Source organism: Leishmania major, chromosome 36, assembly GCF_000002725.2.
Source record: "Leishmania major strain Friedlin complete genome, chromosome 36".
In the NCBI taxonomy this organism is placed as follows: domain Eukaryota; phylum Euglenozoa; class Kinetoplastea; order Trypanosomatida; family Trypanosomatidae; genus Leishmania; species Leishmania major.
In genome coordinates this window covers 2,258,003-2,274,734 of record NC_007287.2, presented here as the reverse complement: position 1 = coordinate 2,274,734, position 16,732 = coordinate 2,258,003, and the positions used below count along the sequence as shown (strand labels likewise).

The 16,732-nt window shown below is 58.6% G+C and overlaps 3 protein-coding genes across 3 annotated transcripts; all 3 read left to right on the top strand.

Moving 5' to 3' along the window:
* Positions 1 to 2,787: 2,787 nt before the first annotated feature.
* LMJF_36_5910 (conserved hypothetical protein) lies at positions 2,788 to 3,912 on the top strand (the record flags this gene model as incomplete). Its single annotated transcript, XM_001687127.1, has 1 exon — positions 2,788 to 3,912. The coding sequence occupies one exon, from the start codon at positions 2,788 to 2,790 to the stop codon at positions 3,910 to 3,912; it is 1,125 nt and encodes a 374-aa protein (XP_001687179.1).
* A 3,382-nt stretch (positions 3,913 to 7,294) lies between these two features.
* On the top strand, positions 7,295 to 8,548 carry LMJF_36_5900 (putative choline/ethanolamine phosphotransferase (CEPT); the record flags this gene model as incomplete). The annotated part of the gene is made up of 1 exon (XM_001687126.1): positions 7,295 to 8,548. One exon carries the CDS (start codon positions 7,295 to 7,297, stop codon positions 8,546 to 8,548), a length of 1,254 nt encoding a protein of 417 aa, XP_001687178.1.
* Positions 8,549 to 10,824: 2,276 nt separating this feature from the next.
* LMJF_36_5890 (conserved hypothetical protein) lies at positions 10,825 to 16,689 on the top strand (the record flags this gene model as incomplete). Its single annotated transcript, XM_001687125.1, has 1 exon — positions 10,825 to 16,689. One exon carries the CDS (start codon positions 10,825 to 10,827, stop codon positions 16,687 to 16,689), a length of 5,865 nt encoding a protein of 1,954 aa, XP_001687177.1.
* Between the last annotated feature and the right edge of the window lie 43 nt (positions 16,690 to 16,732).

Below are 16,732 nucleotides of genomic sequence, written 5' to 3'. Positions count from 1 at the left end.
GCAGCGACCTTTTAGGCTTCCGTCTACACCAGAAGAAGGGCTAGACTGGACGAGAGTAAAGTGCTGAAGAGAGCGACGACTCGTCCTCACTCTCCGTGAATTGCTCGTGCCTCCGATGTATAGTGAAGGCTGTCTTCGCTGTGTTTGCAGTTGGCACTGCGGCTTTTCGTTTCGTCTTGGCTCGCTCTTTTGGCTGTGCTGCTGTGGTTCTTTTTTCTGCCAAAACGCAATCCCCTCCCTCTCGGATGTGTTCTCAGACTCGGGTACTATTGCTCATATTGGTGTGCTGTACAGTCATCCACCGCCCACCCTCCCTCTCTTTTCCAGTATCCCTCTACCCTCTCCACAGCGGTACGCGTCGGACGCATGTACACACCAGCGTGGAGGCATTAAACGGCTCTCTCTTTCTGACCTCCCCCTTTTTCGCGTGTCTGTGTCTCTCCTGTACACAGCTCTCCCTGCTTACTTTTATCCTACACTTTATGTATTTTTTTTTTCCTCCAGCTCTCGTAACGGCGCTTGAGAGACACACACCCAACGCGAGGGTCCGCACACACCACGGTCTAGCTGTACCCAAGAGTGGTGAATGATGATGAGTCTTGCTTACTGTCCCCTTCTCTCCCAAAGCTAGTCAGTGCGATCAGCTCCGCCTTCCCCACTGAACAAAAAAGATGAGACGAATCGTAATCATACGCCGGCATCTCTAGCAGTAGCCCATTCACACCCCACATTGTGTAGGCCACGTTGGCGCTCCTTAGACACAAGCCGGTGACCGGTCACGGTGAAGCTTGATCCGAAGAGACACCCGCGCCCACGTGCGCGTGGGCTCGTCATCCTCAATACAAAACGCTTCCACTGTATTGTTCGCCGTGCTTGAGGAGGACGAGATGCCCTTTGATCAGGACCGCGTCACCGTAGTCTCATCGCGGGGCCTCTATTGGGAAGTCTCCGGTAGGCTCGCGTTGCTGCTCCCCCGACGCCGCCATCGCGCCACTCTCGCGAAGGCAAGGTAATCTCCCCGAAGCGTGCATTACACAGCTCGATAAGGGCGAACAGCAGGCACCTGACAGAGGCGCTACGAAGAGCTTCTCTACCTGACGGGAGGAAGAGAGGACGAACGACGGCACGGCCCCCCCCCTGCCTTGGAGCGAGTGGAGGGTGCTGAGAGGATCCAAGTCCCACATCGCCGTCCACATGTCCCGAACTGCAAGCACCAATACACCGAAGTCAACGTGAGGGATCTCATCAGCGTCCCCTCAGCGGCGTACAAGACGCTGGCTAGCGACGTCGCGTCGGTTCTCGAATTCTGCACCGTCTTGTAAGAGGCGCGAGCTGAGAGTGCCGCGCCGCGCGCACACGCCACACAGTAGTTCCAGCCATGACTTTCTCGCCGCTGTAGTGGCCATCGGCTTACGAGGCTGCCGCACCCACAATGCGACGCCTACGTCGCACAAAGTGCTCCAATGGCACCCGCATCTCCGATGGGTAGCCCCGAGAAGAGGGTAGCAGCCGGACGAAAACACGCACGTACTCCCCACGCCTGGAATACGCGACATCTTGCTTCCTCACAGATAACTGGCTCACAGCGTGAAGAGGAGGAGGGGCCATCCTGCATGTTCGCAGATGCCATTGAAACAGAAAAGCAGCGACTCCGTAAGCGCAGGACGCTAAAGCGAGCTCCCCTTTCCCGGCCACGTCGAGCACGTTTGGTGGCGTCGCTCCTGAAAAGGCTCGCAAAAACAAAAGCCTAAGGATGGAGACCCTCTACTCGATGAATCGCCTTCTTCTCCCTCCAAATTCCTACCCCCAACCGCCTCTCCCTTCCCCTCGCCCGCACCCTCTCTCTCTCCGTCTCTTTTCTCCACACTGGCGAGCGTAGAACATGCACACACGCAAACGAACACGTGACTCGTCCTCGCGCTTCTTCCCCCACTCCTCTCCCTCGCCCTCCATCTTTCCCTCACCTGTGCGAGAACACAAGGAAAACCCCCTCTCGTTTTGTTGTTGTTGTTGTTTTCTTGGCTGTGCTTTGCATAAAATTTCTCTCCTCTGCCTCGGACTGCTGTGCCATCGCCCTCCTCCCTCACTCTCCCCTCGGCCGCTCTCTACTTGCTTCTCTCTCTCTTCCGAATTTTTATACATTTTCTTTTGTGTAGTCGCCACGTCGTGGAGTCAACATAAAAACGAGCAAAGAAACGAGTGATTTTTCTTCTTCTACCGCCCTCTTGTTTTTGGTGTGTTTGCTCGGTTCTCTTCACTTCTCTCTCTCTCTCTTTCGCCCTCACCATTCTGGTCTTCATTTTTTTTTTTGCTGGTGGTGTTTGTTGAACCTCTTTTGCTTTTGACTTTCATAGGGGTTTTGCTTGCTCGTCCTCACGCCCGTGTCTTCTCCCTTCTTCGCATAGAAACAGCGGCGTCGCAGAGTTCGCATCGATAACAGCGTAACACGAGCACACACACACACACGACACACACGTCCGCACCGGTCACCGTAGTTCGCGAACAGAGGATTTCACCTAATCAGAAGTCAAGGTGTGGTCTCTCTCCCTTCTGATTGCTATTCTCTTCGCCGTCAGTTATCCCACATTCTCTTTCGGCGTCTTTGTTGCCCCTCGTTACGCCTACCCTCTCTTGTTTTTTTTTCTGTTTGTGCCAGGAGGATCTGCTTTTGGTTTCCCTGTTTGTCCTCGGGTACCGTATATATATATATATTCTTGTGTACTATATGCGCCTCTTTTAGGTTGTTGGACCTGTAATTTCGAGGGCGCTCCCATCTTCTAGAGCAACATGCTGCGCAACGCACTCTCATGCTTTCTGGAACAGCTTGAGCTGGCGCGCTTAACGGAAACATTGCCTTCCAACATCGACTACGCGGAGCTGGTGGCGATGGTTCAGCAGAGGCTGCAGGGCGCCCCTGGGAAGACGTTGGGTGTGTTTGAGCACCTCCGGGCGAAGGAGATTCGTCTTCCGGAGCCCGACAATCCAGACTATGCCGTCGCGTCCATGTCGGCGCCCCTCACCGTGTTCCTCTTCGACATTGAAGGCACGACCACCCCACTTCCTTTTGTGCAGAAAGTCCTGATGCCCCTTGCAGAATCCCGCGTTGAGGCCTACATGGCGGCGCACTTCCCTGCCGATCAGGCGTTTGTGGACCTGCTCACTGCCGCTGCCGAGCGGCCGTCTTCCCCACTGGCAAAAGCGCAGACGGCCTACTCGAAGGCATTCACGGACGCACTGGCGACGAGTGGGGCGCGCGACTGGAAAGATGAAGCGGCGAACGAAGTGACGCGTAGTGACTTCTGCGCGTTTTTTCACCACCAGATCAAGAGAGGCGCCGATCACGCCGCGGTGAAGGTGGTCCAGGCGGCCATCTGGGCAGAGGTGTTTGCAGAGGGCAAGCTGCAGTCGCCGGTGTTTCCTGATGTGAATACGTTTTTTCGCTTCGTCGGCGGCCCGGCCATGGCTGAGAGGACGCGCATCGCACTCTACAGCTCGGGCAGCGTCGCCGCCCAGAAGCTCGTCATGGGCCATACGTCATATGGCGATTTAAATCCGTTCATTACGGCGTATTTCGACCCCTTGCTTGTCGGCACGAAGCTGATGCCGAAGAGCTACATGAAAATCCGCACCCTTCTTGTGGAGCAGCTAGATATACCGCCGGAGAGCATGCACATCGTCTTCGTGACGGACAACACCAGTGAGGCCTCCGCGGCCGAGACGTCTGGGGCGGTGGAAAGCGCCATCCTGTGCGTGCGCCCGCTGAACGACTGGATCACGTTTGACACCATGCTGTCGATTAACGTGCCGTACATTATGTCCTTTACGCAGCTCATGCAGCGCAACTGTGTGGTGGACATGGCGAAGCTAGTCAGCGACACGAAGGAGTGCATAAAGCAGCACAACATATCCTGATGAAGGGCGGCGAAGAGGCAATCATAGGAGGAAAACCTGTCTTGATGGGGAAGGAGAGGAAAACAGCGCGGTGGATGGTGGGGAGAGTGATGCGCTGTGCCCCCCGCATGTTGTAGACGACGTCACCTCCCTTCTTCCCTTCCCTGCGTCTTCTCAGAACGTGCCTCCTTGCACAACTTCACGCGAATCTTGTACTTTGACTGATCAGGGCCCAGTGACGTGGGTAGTAGGCGCAACAGGGTAACCTTCATGTATATATCCCCTGCACACGTTTAGCATGCGCATAAACCGGTATGAATGGAGAGCGCCGAAGGCGACTAATCTGTTTTTCCCGGCATCCACACACTCCTCGTCCTACCTCGACACGCCTCCCCTTTTATCCCTCAGCTCAACGTGCCCAGCTTGACTTCATGTGTGAGGCAACACGACGCGAAACAAGTCACGGGGGTGGGTGGGTGGGTGGGTGGGGAGGAGAAGCAAAGGCAAACAAAGAAGGGAGAAACGGATGATGTAACCACTTGACAAGGTGCGCGCCAAACCCCAACAGTCGTGGAAAAGAAAAGCGCCACCGCTAAAAGTGCGAACGACTCCCCCCCCTCCCCCTCCCCCTCCCCCCCTCCCCCTCCGTGTGCAGCGACGCGATTCGCAAACTCGTGTCCGCACATTCGACGAACATTTTTTTCTCATTATCTGCATGCCTCTTGTATGTATGTGTGTGTGTGTGTGTATGAGCGGGCCTTCTGAGTTTTTCGCTCGTACTTCTTTTTTTTTGCTGTTTTCTTGCCCTTTTTTCGCTTTTTTTCTACCTACCACCGGATCTCCCTGAATGCCAGGGAGGGGGAGGGGCACCTCAGCTTCGTCGCAGGGTATAATGTACATTCGCTATAGGAGCGGGAAGACACTGCCGCCAGCCCTCGTGCACGGCTGCAGAGTCTTGGCGTCGGCGGACAGGTCCGCTCAGGCGCCGTGTCGATGAGACTGGCGTTCATGACGTGATGTTCGTACCAGCCGACTACCAATTGTGTCCACGAAACAGCAGCTATCGAAGCACCCGCTCGTACAAAAGAAGAGTAGATCCAGGGGAACACGAAGCGCCGCCGCTGCCACAGACTCATGGCAGCGCCTCCCCACCTATCGCGGCACATGCAGGCGAGCCATCTAGACACGTCCTCCATGGCACGAACGAAAATTTCAGATGGAGGCGGCGAGAACTTCTCTTTACTCGCTCGACAACAACGCCGTTCTGAAGCAACTCTCAGGGTGCAAAACGTGCGTGTGTCCTGTGCACGTGCTGTCAAGCACAGCTGACATGGTGTATAACGGACAAGGCATGCCGTCTTCAGGAGAGCCCGGGTGATGCACGAAGCAGGCGCGCAGGCATGCACACGGATCAACGTAACCGTGCGACACCTCCTGCGCCCGACCGGGTGCGAGCTGGTGAGGCGCAGATGCCGGAAGCACGGCGAGAGAGCCCCGAGCTCGCGCCATCGGGTCCTCCAGACGCCCATGAGGAGAGTCTCGATACTATGGAATGCCGGGGCTGGAGGCGACTGTGAGGGAGAGGCATGGCATGCAGGTGAGTTGCAGGGTCTCAGAGGGCCCTAACCTGAGGCTGTTCGACGTCCTCCCTGAGGTCATCCGGCATGTCCGTGGAGCACCATCCCGCTATTACCCGCACGACAGACGCCGCGGCCCCTGCCCTCGAGGAGGACCCTGGGCGCGGCCCGCTTGGATCAGGGCGTGCAGTTCACCCGTGTGCTCGCCGGGCGCTGGCTGCGCCGCAGGTACCCGATGAAAAGGACGAGGAGGTGACGATAAGTACCGGCTAGACGCATGGCCCGGGTTGAGGGCAGGACGGCCTGTCCCGAGTGGCGCGGATTCATCGGCAATGCCACAGTGGTGGGTGGCGTGTGCCTACATGTGTAGACTTCGCTGACTTGTTCGTGGCAGGAGAGCACTTTAGGGGAAAAGAAAACGACCAGTTTATTTCGGTCTGTCAAGGTTCTATGCTGTTAGTCGCGTGCCGAAGGCGGAAGAAAAAAAACGAGGGTACACGCAAGGAACCGAGCGATCGGAAGGAGGCTCAGAGTGTAAGAGTCACCCACTCGAAAGGCCATTCGGCATATCAAGTTGGGGGGCTGAACATGCACGCCTCGGTTGCAACTTTGTTCGATTTCTCATGTTCACTGGCAGGTTACAGGAGGATGTGCACTGCATGTAATGCCATGTCCGCGCGCGATCAGTCTCGGCGCTCGTGGCACTCTTCTACAACGACAGTATCGAGTATCGGGATGGTTTCACCGCATGCTGGCTCTGCGAAATGCTCGCTTTCAACCTCGTGTATTACCTTCCTTTTCATGTATGGTCTGCTGGGTCTGCGATCCTTTTTTTTTCGCGCTCGTCTCTTCACGCTCTGCCTTGTTGTTTGACAGCCAAAAATCTGACGGAACTCTTAGCCACTCGACACGCTTCGCCGCTATCCGGTCTTTAGATACATCAGTGCAGATATCACTGCGTTTCAGAAGCCGTATGCGCGGTACGCGTTGTCGCAGCAGGCACGTTCACAATCACATTAGAGAGCGCATCACGCACTACCTTTTCTGTGGCACTGCGCAGGTACTAGAAGCACCGTGGGAAAGAGGGTCGCGTGACTAGCTAAGGTAAGCCGTCTGGTAAACACAACATCGACGGCAGAAGCGAAAGTATTGAGCTTTTGTTCAGACCATTATCATAAACCCCATGCGATTTCGAGTGGTACTTATATCCCTTGGAGAGATCCTGTAGCTGACGAGAACGCATTTGCTAGGGTGCAGGTACGCTCATGAACGTGTGCGCCGTTCTCCCCCCCCTCCCCCCTACACACACAGACACACACAAACACACAGAGACTTTTTTTTTCGAGGGGTCGCCTCGTCTGTCTTTCTGCCTCCCTTTTCTTGCGTGCGTTTTGTTCACACTTTTTGGCGTTGTTGCGACGCTTCGGGCTCCCCCTCTCTCCCCGCCCGTGCACCTCCCTGTCTGCCTCTTTCTCTCATTTTCTGTTTCTTTGGGTGTCTCTCACGCAGGCCACCCCTTTCCCCTTTGTCCCTACGTTGACTTCAGTGCTACTGAATGAGTACCCCACTCCCCATCCCACCACCACCACCACCACAACCCTAAGACACCCTCCTCCCCTCCCCGAAATACACATACACATACTACCCTTTCTTCTCCCCCACCCTTTTTTTGGGGGGGGGTCACATACGTCATTCCACTTCAACCGTTGCTTCTCTTGTGAGGTTCCGCCCCCTCCCTGGTCTCGCCTACATCCCTCTCCGCCGCCACCGTACTTGTCACCAAGTTGTACGCTCAATCCCCATTTACCAAAACAAGGAGAACGAAGATGCCCCCGAAGTCGATGGCGCGGCAGGAGAGTATCAACCCGCTCGAAAATGAGTATATTCCGCCGGCGTATTTGCCCAACTTGAGAAAGTACAAGTACTCCAGCACGGACCTATCCATAGTGAGCCGGTATGTCCTGCAGCGGTACTGGAACTTTGTCGTGAACCTTGTTCCCATGACCATCGCGCCAAACTGCATCACGTTTACCGGGTTTCTCATCGGCATGTCCTCAACGGCCCTGCTGCTATACTACTACTTCTTTGAGGAGGGCGTCTACCCCAGCTGGTGCTTATACTACGCTGCCTTCGCGCTCTTCGCCTACCAAACCTTAGATGCCATTGATGGCAAGCAGGCGCGCCGCACCGGCACCGGTAGCCCGCTCGGTGAGCTTTTCGACCACGGCTGTGATGCCTTCCTCACACCGCTTGTACTGCTCAATGTGAGCCTTGCCACCTACATGACATCCGTGGAGCGCTTCTGGCTGTCAACCATCTCATCCATGAGCCTGTTCACCGTGATCTGGGAGCAGTTCAGCACCGGGACGTTCGACCTGGGCTATGTAAATGGCCCAGCGGAGGGCATCATCCTCAACTGCGTGCTCTTCATTGTCTCGGGTGTGTATGGCAAGTCTATCTGGGACATATCAGCTGTCGGACCGTACGATGTAGCATACCCGCCAGTACTATCCCCGTTCTTTCCTGGCTGCAGCGGCACCGTTCACATCGAGTCCGTCCGCAGCGTCCTTTTCATCTTATTCCTGATTTCATGCCCTTTCACGATTCTCGTGAATGTAGTACATACGGTACTTCGGCCAACGGTGCACGCTTCCAAGGTGACGCCCATGCTCGCGTTAGCGCCGATCATCACCATGACGGCGCTTGTGGTGCATGTGTTCGTGGTGTTCCCCAACTTGACGGTGCGTTTTCCGTTTGCGATGGAGATAAGTTATGGCCTGCTCATGTCCATTACGGTGACACGGCTGACGCTGTCGCGGCTCAGCGCCATGCCGTACAGAACTGTGAATTGGCACATCGTTCTCTTCTTCCTTGCCCTGGCAGCGGCATCGGCGATGCACTACGCTGGCGATGCGTCCGTTTCGCACGATGTGGTGGAGACAGTTCTCGGCTGGACACTTACGGGGCTGTCCGTGTTCGCTGCCATGCAGTACGGCCACATGATTCTCTCCGCGTTCACCCAGATCGCCCGCTACCTCAGTATCTCCATTATGACCATTAAACCGAATAAGTCAGATTAGAGCAGCTGCGAAGTCCGCCCTCGTGCACATGCACTCAATAGTTAAAAAGACAGGTGCTTTAGCCAGCGACGACTCCCCGTCTTTTGTTTCTCATGTTGTTGCTCTCTCCCATAAGCAAATGCCTGTGCTTGGTAAAAGGGGCACTGGTGCGACTTGGTAGTCGCGCGCTCTCCTTCCTCGCGGTGAGAGGGCTCTCGGTCTGCACGCCCTATAAGGCCTCGAACACACATCAGCGTCACCGTAATGCAAAGCGGAAGGCTACAAAAAATCACACGCACACACGCACGCACACATACACATCATTGCGTTTGTAATTGTGTCGGTGAGCGATGGGCCGAGGAGGCTCACGTGCCTTCCGCGAAATATCATCGCGCACAGGGACTTCTCAAAAAATTCAAGTGACGAGGGTGCACCTCTTTTGATCCCTTTGTGTGTGTTCACGTGCTCTGTTCTCGTTTCCAGGCAGCTCACTCTAGCAACACGAGCATGCCACCCTCGTTGACCAGAGTCGCACCTCGTCCTTGGCACTCTTTTCTTCAATTCGTTACTGCTGTCCTAGCACACAAGGCGAGCTCCGCTCAACCCCCCCCTCTTCCCGGCCTGCCAGAGGCCCGTGGTGTGGTGCGAAGCAGCCGAAGACACGCGTGTGTTACAGCAATGTAACGACGTTGCCATCCAAACATGGGCTCTGCCTTAACCGCAGTCCACACACCCGCTTCGCAGGCCGCCTCACAGCCGTGCCCGTCATGCCGGTCGCCACCCGATGCATCGCCTCGGAGGTGGCACTCCGGCTCCCTTGACGAGGAGGTGGTGTAAGGGGCCAGGGGATGGGGCACACGCTCGAGTGGCGCTGGCGCTTTACCCATCATGTGGATCCTGCGAACCTCTCCCCTGCCGCAGGTCGCTCCGGCGACCACGCCGTCCACGACCTGACCTTGTCGCCCATCAGACGTGGCTCGGCATTTGGCAGAGGGATAGGGGAACGGGGGAGGGGCTGCGTGGCTCCCTTCCCCCTCCCACACACACGCACACAGAGACAGAGAATGTGCAGGGCCCTGACGCCCTCCTGGGGTGTTTTCCAACCCTCCGCCATAACGACCTTTTCTCTCAGGTACGAAGACATGGGCATGACCCAAAGGGGGAGGCGCATGGGACGCAGCAGGTATGTGGAACGAGGCGACATTATTTGTAAGAGAAAACTATGACATGATACAGACCATCAGCGTATCCGCGCTTCTCACATATTCGGTCGACGCGCGTGTGCGTGTGCGCTTCTTTTCAGTATGGCACTGCTGGTGCCATGGGCACCGGCTCTAAAGGCGTCCATGTCTGCGTCTTGCATTTTCTGAAGGTGGGCCTCTTCTTACGCCCTTCGCAATACTTGAGGTCATGCCGCCACCGTTGCCCTCCCAATCTTTCTTCCACGGCTTCCGTCGTGGCTCGCGTCGTCTTTGCCCTCTTCGCTCTCCACACAGAACGGTCGAAGCGGAAACAAGCAAACCTAAAGAGAAGTGTGCCGAAGGCGTGCAAGTACGGGGAAGGGGCCGACGCACTTTGGTAACGAGGCGCGACGATCGACTTGACATCATCAGAGCAGCGTCTTCTCTCTTTTGCCTTCTTGCCGTCGTAGCCGCCACCTAAGCAAGCAGCGGGAAAGCAAAACGACGTGCATGTGCTCGCTCGTGGCACACCGCCCCATCCGACTTCGCGGCATACAAGCAAGCTGAAACGATATAATATATATATATATATATATGTATGTATATATATATAGATACAGTAAAAGCAGTGTGCGCGAAATCAGGTTACACATCGCGGACTCAAAGCAGCTGTGCGGAGGTGTTGTGTGTGGAGTGTTCGTTGCAAAATAGAGTGCTTGCCGTCCTCGTGTTTGCAGCAGCGCCTCCCTCTCCCTCTAGCACCCTACCGGTCTACCTGTCGTTGTCGCTCGTGTGTGCGTGCCTGTGCGTGTGGTCGCTCGATTGTTGGACCGGATCGGCTATAATTGTCGAGAAGGAAGCACTATGTCTCTCTTTGGCACAGATGCGGCCCCCTCGGTACCGGCGTCGCTGCCACCTGCGTCCCTGGACGCGTCGCAGGCAGTCCGTCATGCTGCGCCTCGTTCAGGCGTAGCGGCATCGCAGCAGCCAAGTACGTTGGGCGCGTCATGTGCGGATTGGACGGGCACCCAGCTCAGTGTACTTGAGTCGCTCGCGAACCTCTTCAGCTGCCGAGAGGTCAAGGCACCGAGTTTTGAAGTGGCGCTGGTCCCTCGTATGGGAAGGTTGGCAGACGGCGACGCGGTGGAGGACCGCGTAGACGCAAGCGACTACATAGTGGAAACACTCGCGGCCGCACCCTACACTGTCTTGAGCGATGCCTCCAGCAACAGCTCCATCTCGTTGTTGCCAGGACTGAACGGCTCCGCCGTATCTTTGCCAATGCAGCCGTCCGTCTCAAAGCGGCAAGTGCGCGCACACGCCGTGCAAATGCTCGAGGGGTCACCGCAACAGCAGCCGTTGGCGTGTGGGCTCGCTTCTCTAACAAAGGTGCTAAGTGTATTGAGCGCGATTCTGCAGCGATCCCGCCGAGCGCACCAGCGCTCGCGCAACTTTGGACGCCTACTGACCTTGCTCACGGACGGGCGGTTTGCTGCTACGGCTGCAGAGCATATGCAGACACTTTGGCTGCGTTGCAGTGGACATGCATCGTCGCTTGGCGCGCAAGCCGGCGAAGCCGCGGCGCTGTCCCTCTACTGCGACGTTCTGCTCCTGATCGCCTACCACGCGAAGATGGCGAACCCGAGCGACACGGTTTCATTCAGCTTTGTCGTGGCCGAAGAGGCGCTCGCGTCCTTGTACGCCGTCAACAGAGACATGGGCGCCGAACTTGTCAGGGCTGCGGCTCATCGTCCAGCCTACCTGCGCCGCAGCGTTGCCTCTCTTACCGCTTTCTGCATTCTTCAGGCGGGTCGGCTGTCCCAGAAGGTGCTTGAGGACGCGCTGCAAAACCTCGAACTCGGCGCTGCAGCGCAGGCAAACATGGCGCACATGGCCTTCATGGCCGCTCTCCCGACGTCATATCCACAGATGACGCAGACGTGGCAGTGCCGCGCACTCGAGGTGCTTCGCAGGGCCACCTTGTATGACGCCGCTGCGGGCATTGTCAGTTGCACTGACGGCGCCGCCGCCGTCTCTGTCATCAGTCGAATCAGTGCGTGGGTGCACGGATACGCCATGCAGAGCTTCTTGTCGATCATGTCGGAGGCGGCGTGGTGCTACTGCACGGCTGATACGCTGCTCCACATTAGCCGTGCTGTGAGCGTGTACGGGGCGACGTGGACGGCGTACTCGGAGAGCTATATGAACCTCATCAGTTTTCTGCATCGCGCCCTCACCCGATACGAGTGCTCTTACGCGCAGGAGGCGTCGATGGCGTTGAGAATGCCGGGGCCGAGTGTACCAAAGTCGATCCTAGGACGGTCGTCAAGTGCGATGCTTCCTGCTAACCGACAGGTGGGCTGGCGCTCCGCGCGATCGGCGGAGTCGTCGGTGGAGTCGCTGATGCGACGCGTCGTTCTCGGCGCCGCAGGCGTGGACGACGACACGTCAGTGTCGGACCTGCAGGGAGGGCTGGGGAGTAGTGCCTACTCTGCTTTTCATCTCAGCGGTGGCTTTGCGGAGGGCGATGGCGCGCTTAGCGACGTTGATGACAGCCCAGAGTCCTTCCTAGCACGGTGCGAGGCGGAGACCGATTCTCCCCGCAGCTTTGTCTTCTACCTGTCTCTGCTGGCCTACTTGACATCGGCTCTACCGTCGCTGCTGGGCTCTCTCGGAGAACTCCGTCTCTTCTTTTACCTGCCCCACTCTCCTCGCAGTGCTGCGGCTAACAACGGCGCCGCCTCGGCCCGCGACGCTGAGGCAGCGGAACCACCTGCCGCGGCGTCAGGAACGGGACGCCACCTTTTCGCCCTGTGCATGGATCTCCTGCGCGCAAACCTAGCCTCCGCCCTCGCTCACTCCGCAGGCCAGCGGAGCCTGCGCGATCGACAAAAGCGTCTGCTCTGCGAGTCCGCGACGACGCTCTTGTGCGCCTTCATGTGTCGATTCCCCCATTCGCTGCAGCAGCTCGAGGCAGAGACCGGCGCCACGCATCTGGTCGGTCTCGTGAACCAGGTGGTGACAACCATTATCAAGGCGCCCAGCCCTTCGCTGGGGATGAAGCGGCTCGCGTACAGCCTGCTGCAGCGCTACGCATCTGCCGTGGATGCCTTCGGCGATATAATGGCGCAGCTCTTGGCTCCGTCGCACTGGTCAGCACTGAGGTTGGACGACGAGTACGTCGAGGCCGACCTGCGTGCTTGTGTGCAGCTCTACCAGCATCTATGCCGTACCGTGTACCAACTGTCACCTGTAGAGCCTGGCCGTCTCGTCTCGCTGCTTGCGGAACTGCCGGCAGGTGCCTTCAGTTGTTCCTCCGATGGTGCGGCGACGGCCGCCACACTGGTGCGCACCATCTTCACCTTGATGGAGGACCATTCAGAGGACGCGGCGGTGTTTGGTGACGTGACGGTGCCACAGCTGCCACACCTTATTGGTCGCCTGGGAGAGGCGCTCGACACATTGGCGACCGCGTACACCAGGGGGTACTGGGTGGCCAGCGGGGAGTCGACGTGGTGCTCCGTGTGTGCCACCGCCTCACTTCTCTACAAGGCCGTGCTGCTCTACCGCGCACCTGCGCTGGTCGCGACGACCGTCTTTCCTGCACGGTGGGGCTCCCAGGGGCGCGGCAGCGGCGATAGCGTAATGGCCGAGGTGTTCCAGGGTGGTGGTGGCTGTCGGTGGCGCAGCGGGGTGCACGTACTCCTGCAGCTTCTTTGCGAGGATTCCCTATCACCCGTGCATCATGTTGTGACGGAGCTTCTTGTGGCAGCCCTGCATGCAACCGCCCTCCACCACACCTCGGAGTCTATGCTCCGGGCGCTCCGTTCACATCTGTCTCCGTGCGAGGTCGTCATGGTTACCCAGCGGGTGCTGCAGGTGCAGCGGGACAGTCCGGGGTCGCCCTCGAATGCAATGCGACTGGAGGTGGTGCAGGCAATGGCCATGTGGTGCCCGGCGCTATTCCTCTTTCTGTTTGGGCCAGAGAAGCGTGTGGTGGGCGAGGATGAAGACGCTAGTGAGGTTGCTGCAAAGGGGCACAGCTCGGGTGACGACGACCACACTGGCAGCGGCAGCGTTAGCCGGGCAGCGGCGCAGCCGGCAGATCTGCCGCTCATGCAGTTGCTGGTGGCAACGGTGCGCTCAGACAAGGCGGCTTTGTACGAGAAGGCGCTCGCGCTGAACATCCTTCGGTACAGTGGTATGTCAAGGCTTCTGGAGATGCAAGAGATTTTGTCCCTCATGCCACGCGAGGACAGCAACGCGGCAAGCACGAACACTGGCCGCGATGGGGGCGAGTGGGAGGAGGCGACATTGGCGGTGGGCTGTCTCGCCTATGTGAATGCGAGAGTCGCGCTGGAGCTGTCCAGGTTGCGGCAGGCGAGCTCAGCGCTGGACAACGCCGGCGGCGGAGAGGTGGATGGCAGCAACAGAGCCACGGCCTCAACTCGAGACAGCACCCCCGCCCCACCGCAGCAGCAGCGCCGGTCAGCCCTGGCGCCCCCGTCGCCGTTCGCGGCTGCAACAGCGCATCCGTTGCAGGCTGCCCGTAGCAAGGTGCTGGCTGCGTACACAGATGTCATGGATCAACTGCTCCGCCACGGCGCCGCCGCTATGCAGCGTCTACGCAGCCTGTTCGATGCGGAGCGGGGCGACGTGGACTACGACGACCAGACGAACTGGCTGGCGCGGCAGGCGACGAGCATGATCTTGGGCAGAAACCCGGACGTCAGCGCCAGTGTTGTCTTTCCGCGCAGCGGCGCAACAACGGCATCGAGGCGTTTGGCAGGTGAGAGTTCGCGCGACAGCACTCGTACCCTTCTTCACGGAGCATCGCAGGGCAGCATTCTGAGCCGCTGTGCTGTGCCAACGGCTCTCGCTGCTGCCACCGCTGCCCGTGCCCATGGTGAGCTGCCGAACACGACGACCTTCATGCAAACCCTGTCCAGCGAAAACGTCGAGGTTGTCGCGGCGTGGCAGCGGCTCTTCCCCGTGGGCACCGCCTCTACACGCTTCTTTCGTGGCACCGGTGACGATCGCCGGCTCAACAACCTTGCGGCGCAGCTGGACACAATGGCAGACCTGGCAACTGCGCTTGAGCAGCTGTTGTGGCTCAGTGGCGTTGACACGAGCACAGCGGGCCTATTCGGCAAGCGAACACAACAGCTGCTCGAGTGTGCCGTTGAGTCGGTGTTGTCCTGCCAGCCGGGATCGCCACTGCTGGCATCATTCCTCACGCGTCAGGTGCAGCAGCAGCTGCGTCTCGCCAAGGCGGCCGCGAGTATGTTGGAAGCCGCCGTTGGCGGCGACGCGACCGAGCTCTTTGAGGTGAGCCCGACCCTGCAGCGCTCACTGCGGCGTCTGGTGGCGTTTGCCAAGGCGAATCGCAGGCACATGTTTGTCTTGGTGGGAGTTCTCCCAGTCGTTATTGCGTTTCCACTGTCCACGTTCGCCGCCTGCACTGCCGTGGAGGACTTGATGGCGATGGTGCAGGCTGCCCTGTACGCCAAGCTGCGGCAATCCTCCTGGACGCCAGAGACGCTGAACGTGCTGGACAAGCTGGTGAACGGCTGCACACGCGTCTTCAGTCATCCACGCTCTGATGGGGGTAGCGACGCAGTGCTCGTCAGTCGCCTGCTTCCGACCTTGCTGCAGGTTGCGTCGCGTCTCGCGCGATTTGTCCAGCCAACGCAGCCGACCAACGCCGACACTCTCCGTTTTGTGCGAGTTGTGGAGTGCGTTAGCTGCGTTATTGCCCACTGCGGCGGGCAAACGGCGGTGTTGGGCTTCGTGGACGAGGCTGTTCTTCTCGGCTTCCTGCAGGCAATAGGTCAGTTCTCTACCTCCTCAGTTTACGATACGGCCGCCCAGCGGCACCTGCGTCTGGCGTGGAACGTGTGCTGGCTTGCACTCCTCTCCCTGTGGTGCACGATCATGTCAGTGCGCGGACAGTACAACGCAATCGCGTCAGGCTGGGTGCCATCTCTGAAAGCGGCGCTGCTGAGCAGCCCACGTTTTGCTGCTGCTCTTAGCGCGTTCGCCGGCGGGCGCGGAGGCGACCGGGGCGGGCTGCTGCTCTGGGAGGTGGAGGAAGTGGACGCGTGCACTCGGCTTGCCGCAGTGCTGGCGACGCAGAACGTCCTCCTCGAGAAACTCACGCCGTGTGTTCAGGCAGGCTTTGTGCTCCTCCGCCAACCTCACTTACATCAGCAATGTGTGCTGTCCGTGCCGAGTGCGGAGGCCGTGATCAGTGAAGGCAGGCGGATCACGATTGCCCAGGCGTATGTGCTGCGCAACGAGCTTACAATCCTGTTGAAACAGGCATCCTATGCCGTTCCCCGTGATGGCGCCACAGTGGCGGCCTTTGTGTTTCCATTAGAGCTGCTAGGGCAGACAGCGGAGCTGGCGAGCGCCCCCAACCTCACTGAGGACGCTGTGGCCGCCGTCTCGACAGCGACGTCGCTTGTGTACTCGCTGGACCTCTTACGCCAGTTCACCGTGCGGGAGCTGCAGGTTCTCCGGAGGGTCACCGCCGCGACTGCCCCCAGTGGTGCTGGACTCGAGCGCTCCCCAAATGTGGGCTACACCAACTATGCATCGCGGGAGTCGAGCGTTACGCGGTCCCCCAGCAGGGGACCGCTTGTCGGCGACGCCGACACCGTTACAGACGTGGATGACTCCTTCACGGTGGACGGCCAGGTCGACGTCGCGGCAGACGTGCAATCGGTGCATCTCGAGACCGTGCAGCTTGCCTTGACGGCCTACGCCCTGACGGTGCAGGACTTCATCCAAAATGCGAGCCGCACACCTGGAATGTTGTACACGGCAGCGGTGCTCCAGGGGGTGCGGCACTCCACCGAGCGCCTCGTTCGCACACTGCGAAGTCTCGTGAAGGACCTCAGCGAGGTGCGTTGGCCGCTGCTTAGTCGCGTGGTGCAAGGGCAGACTGCGCGGCTTCAGCACCTCATCGAGTGCCTGTGAGGGTTTGCTCAGGAGCGCGCCTGTGCTTCTGTGCGTTGTTAGT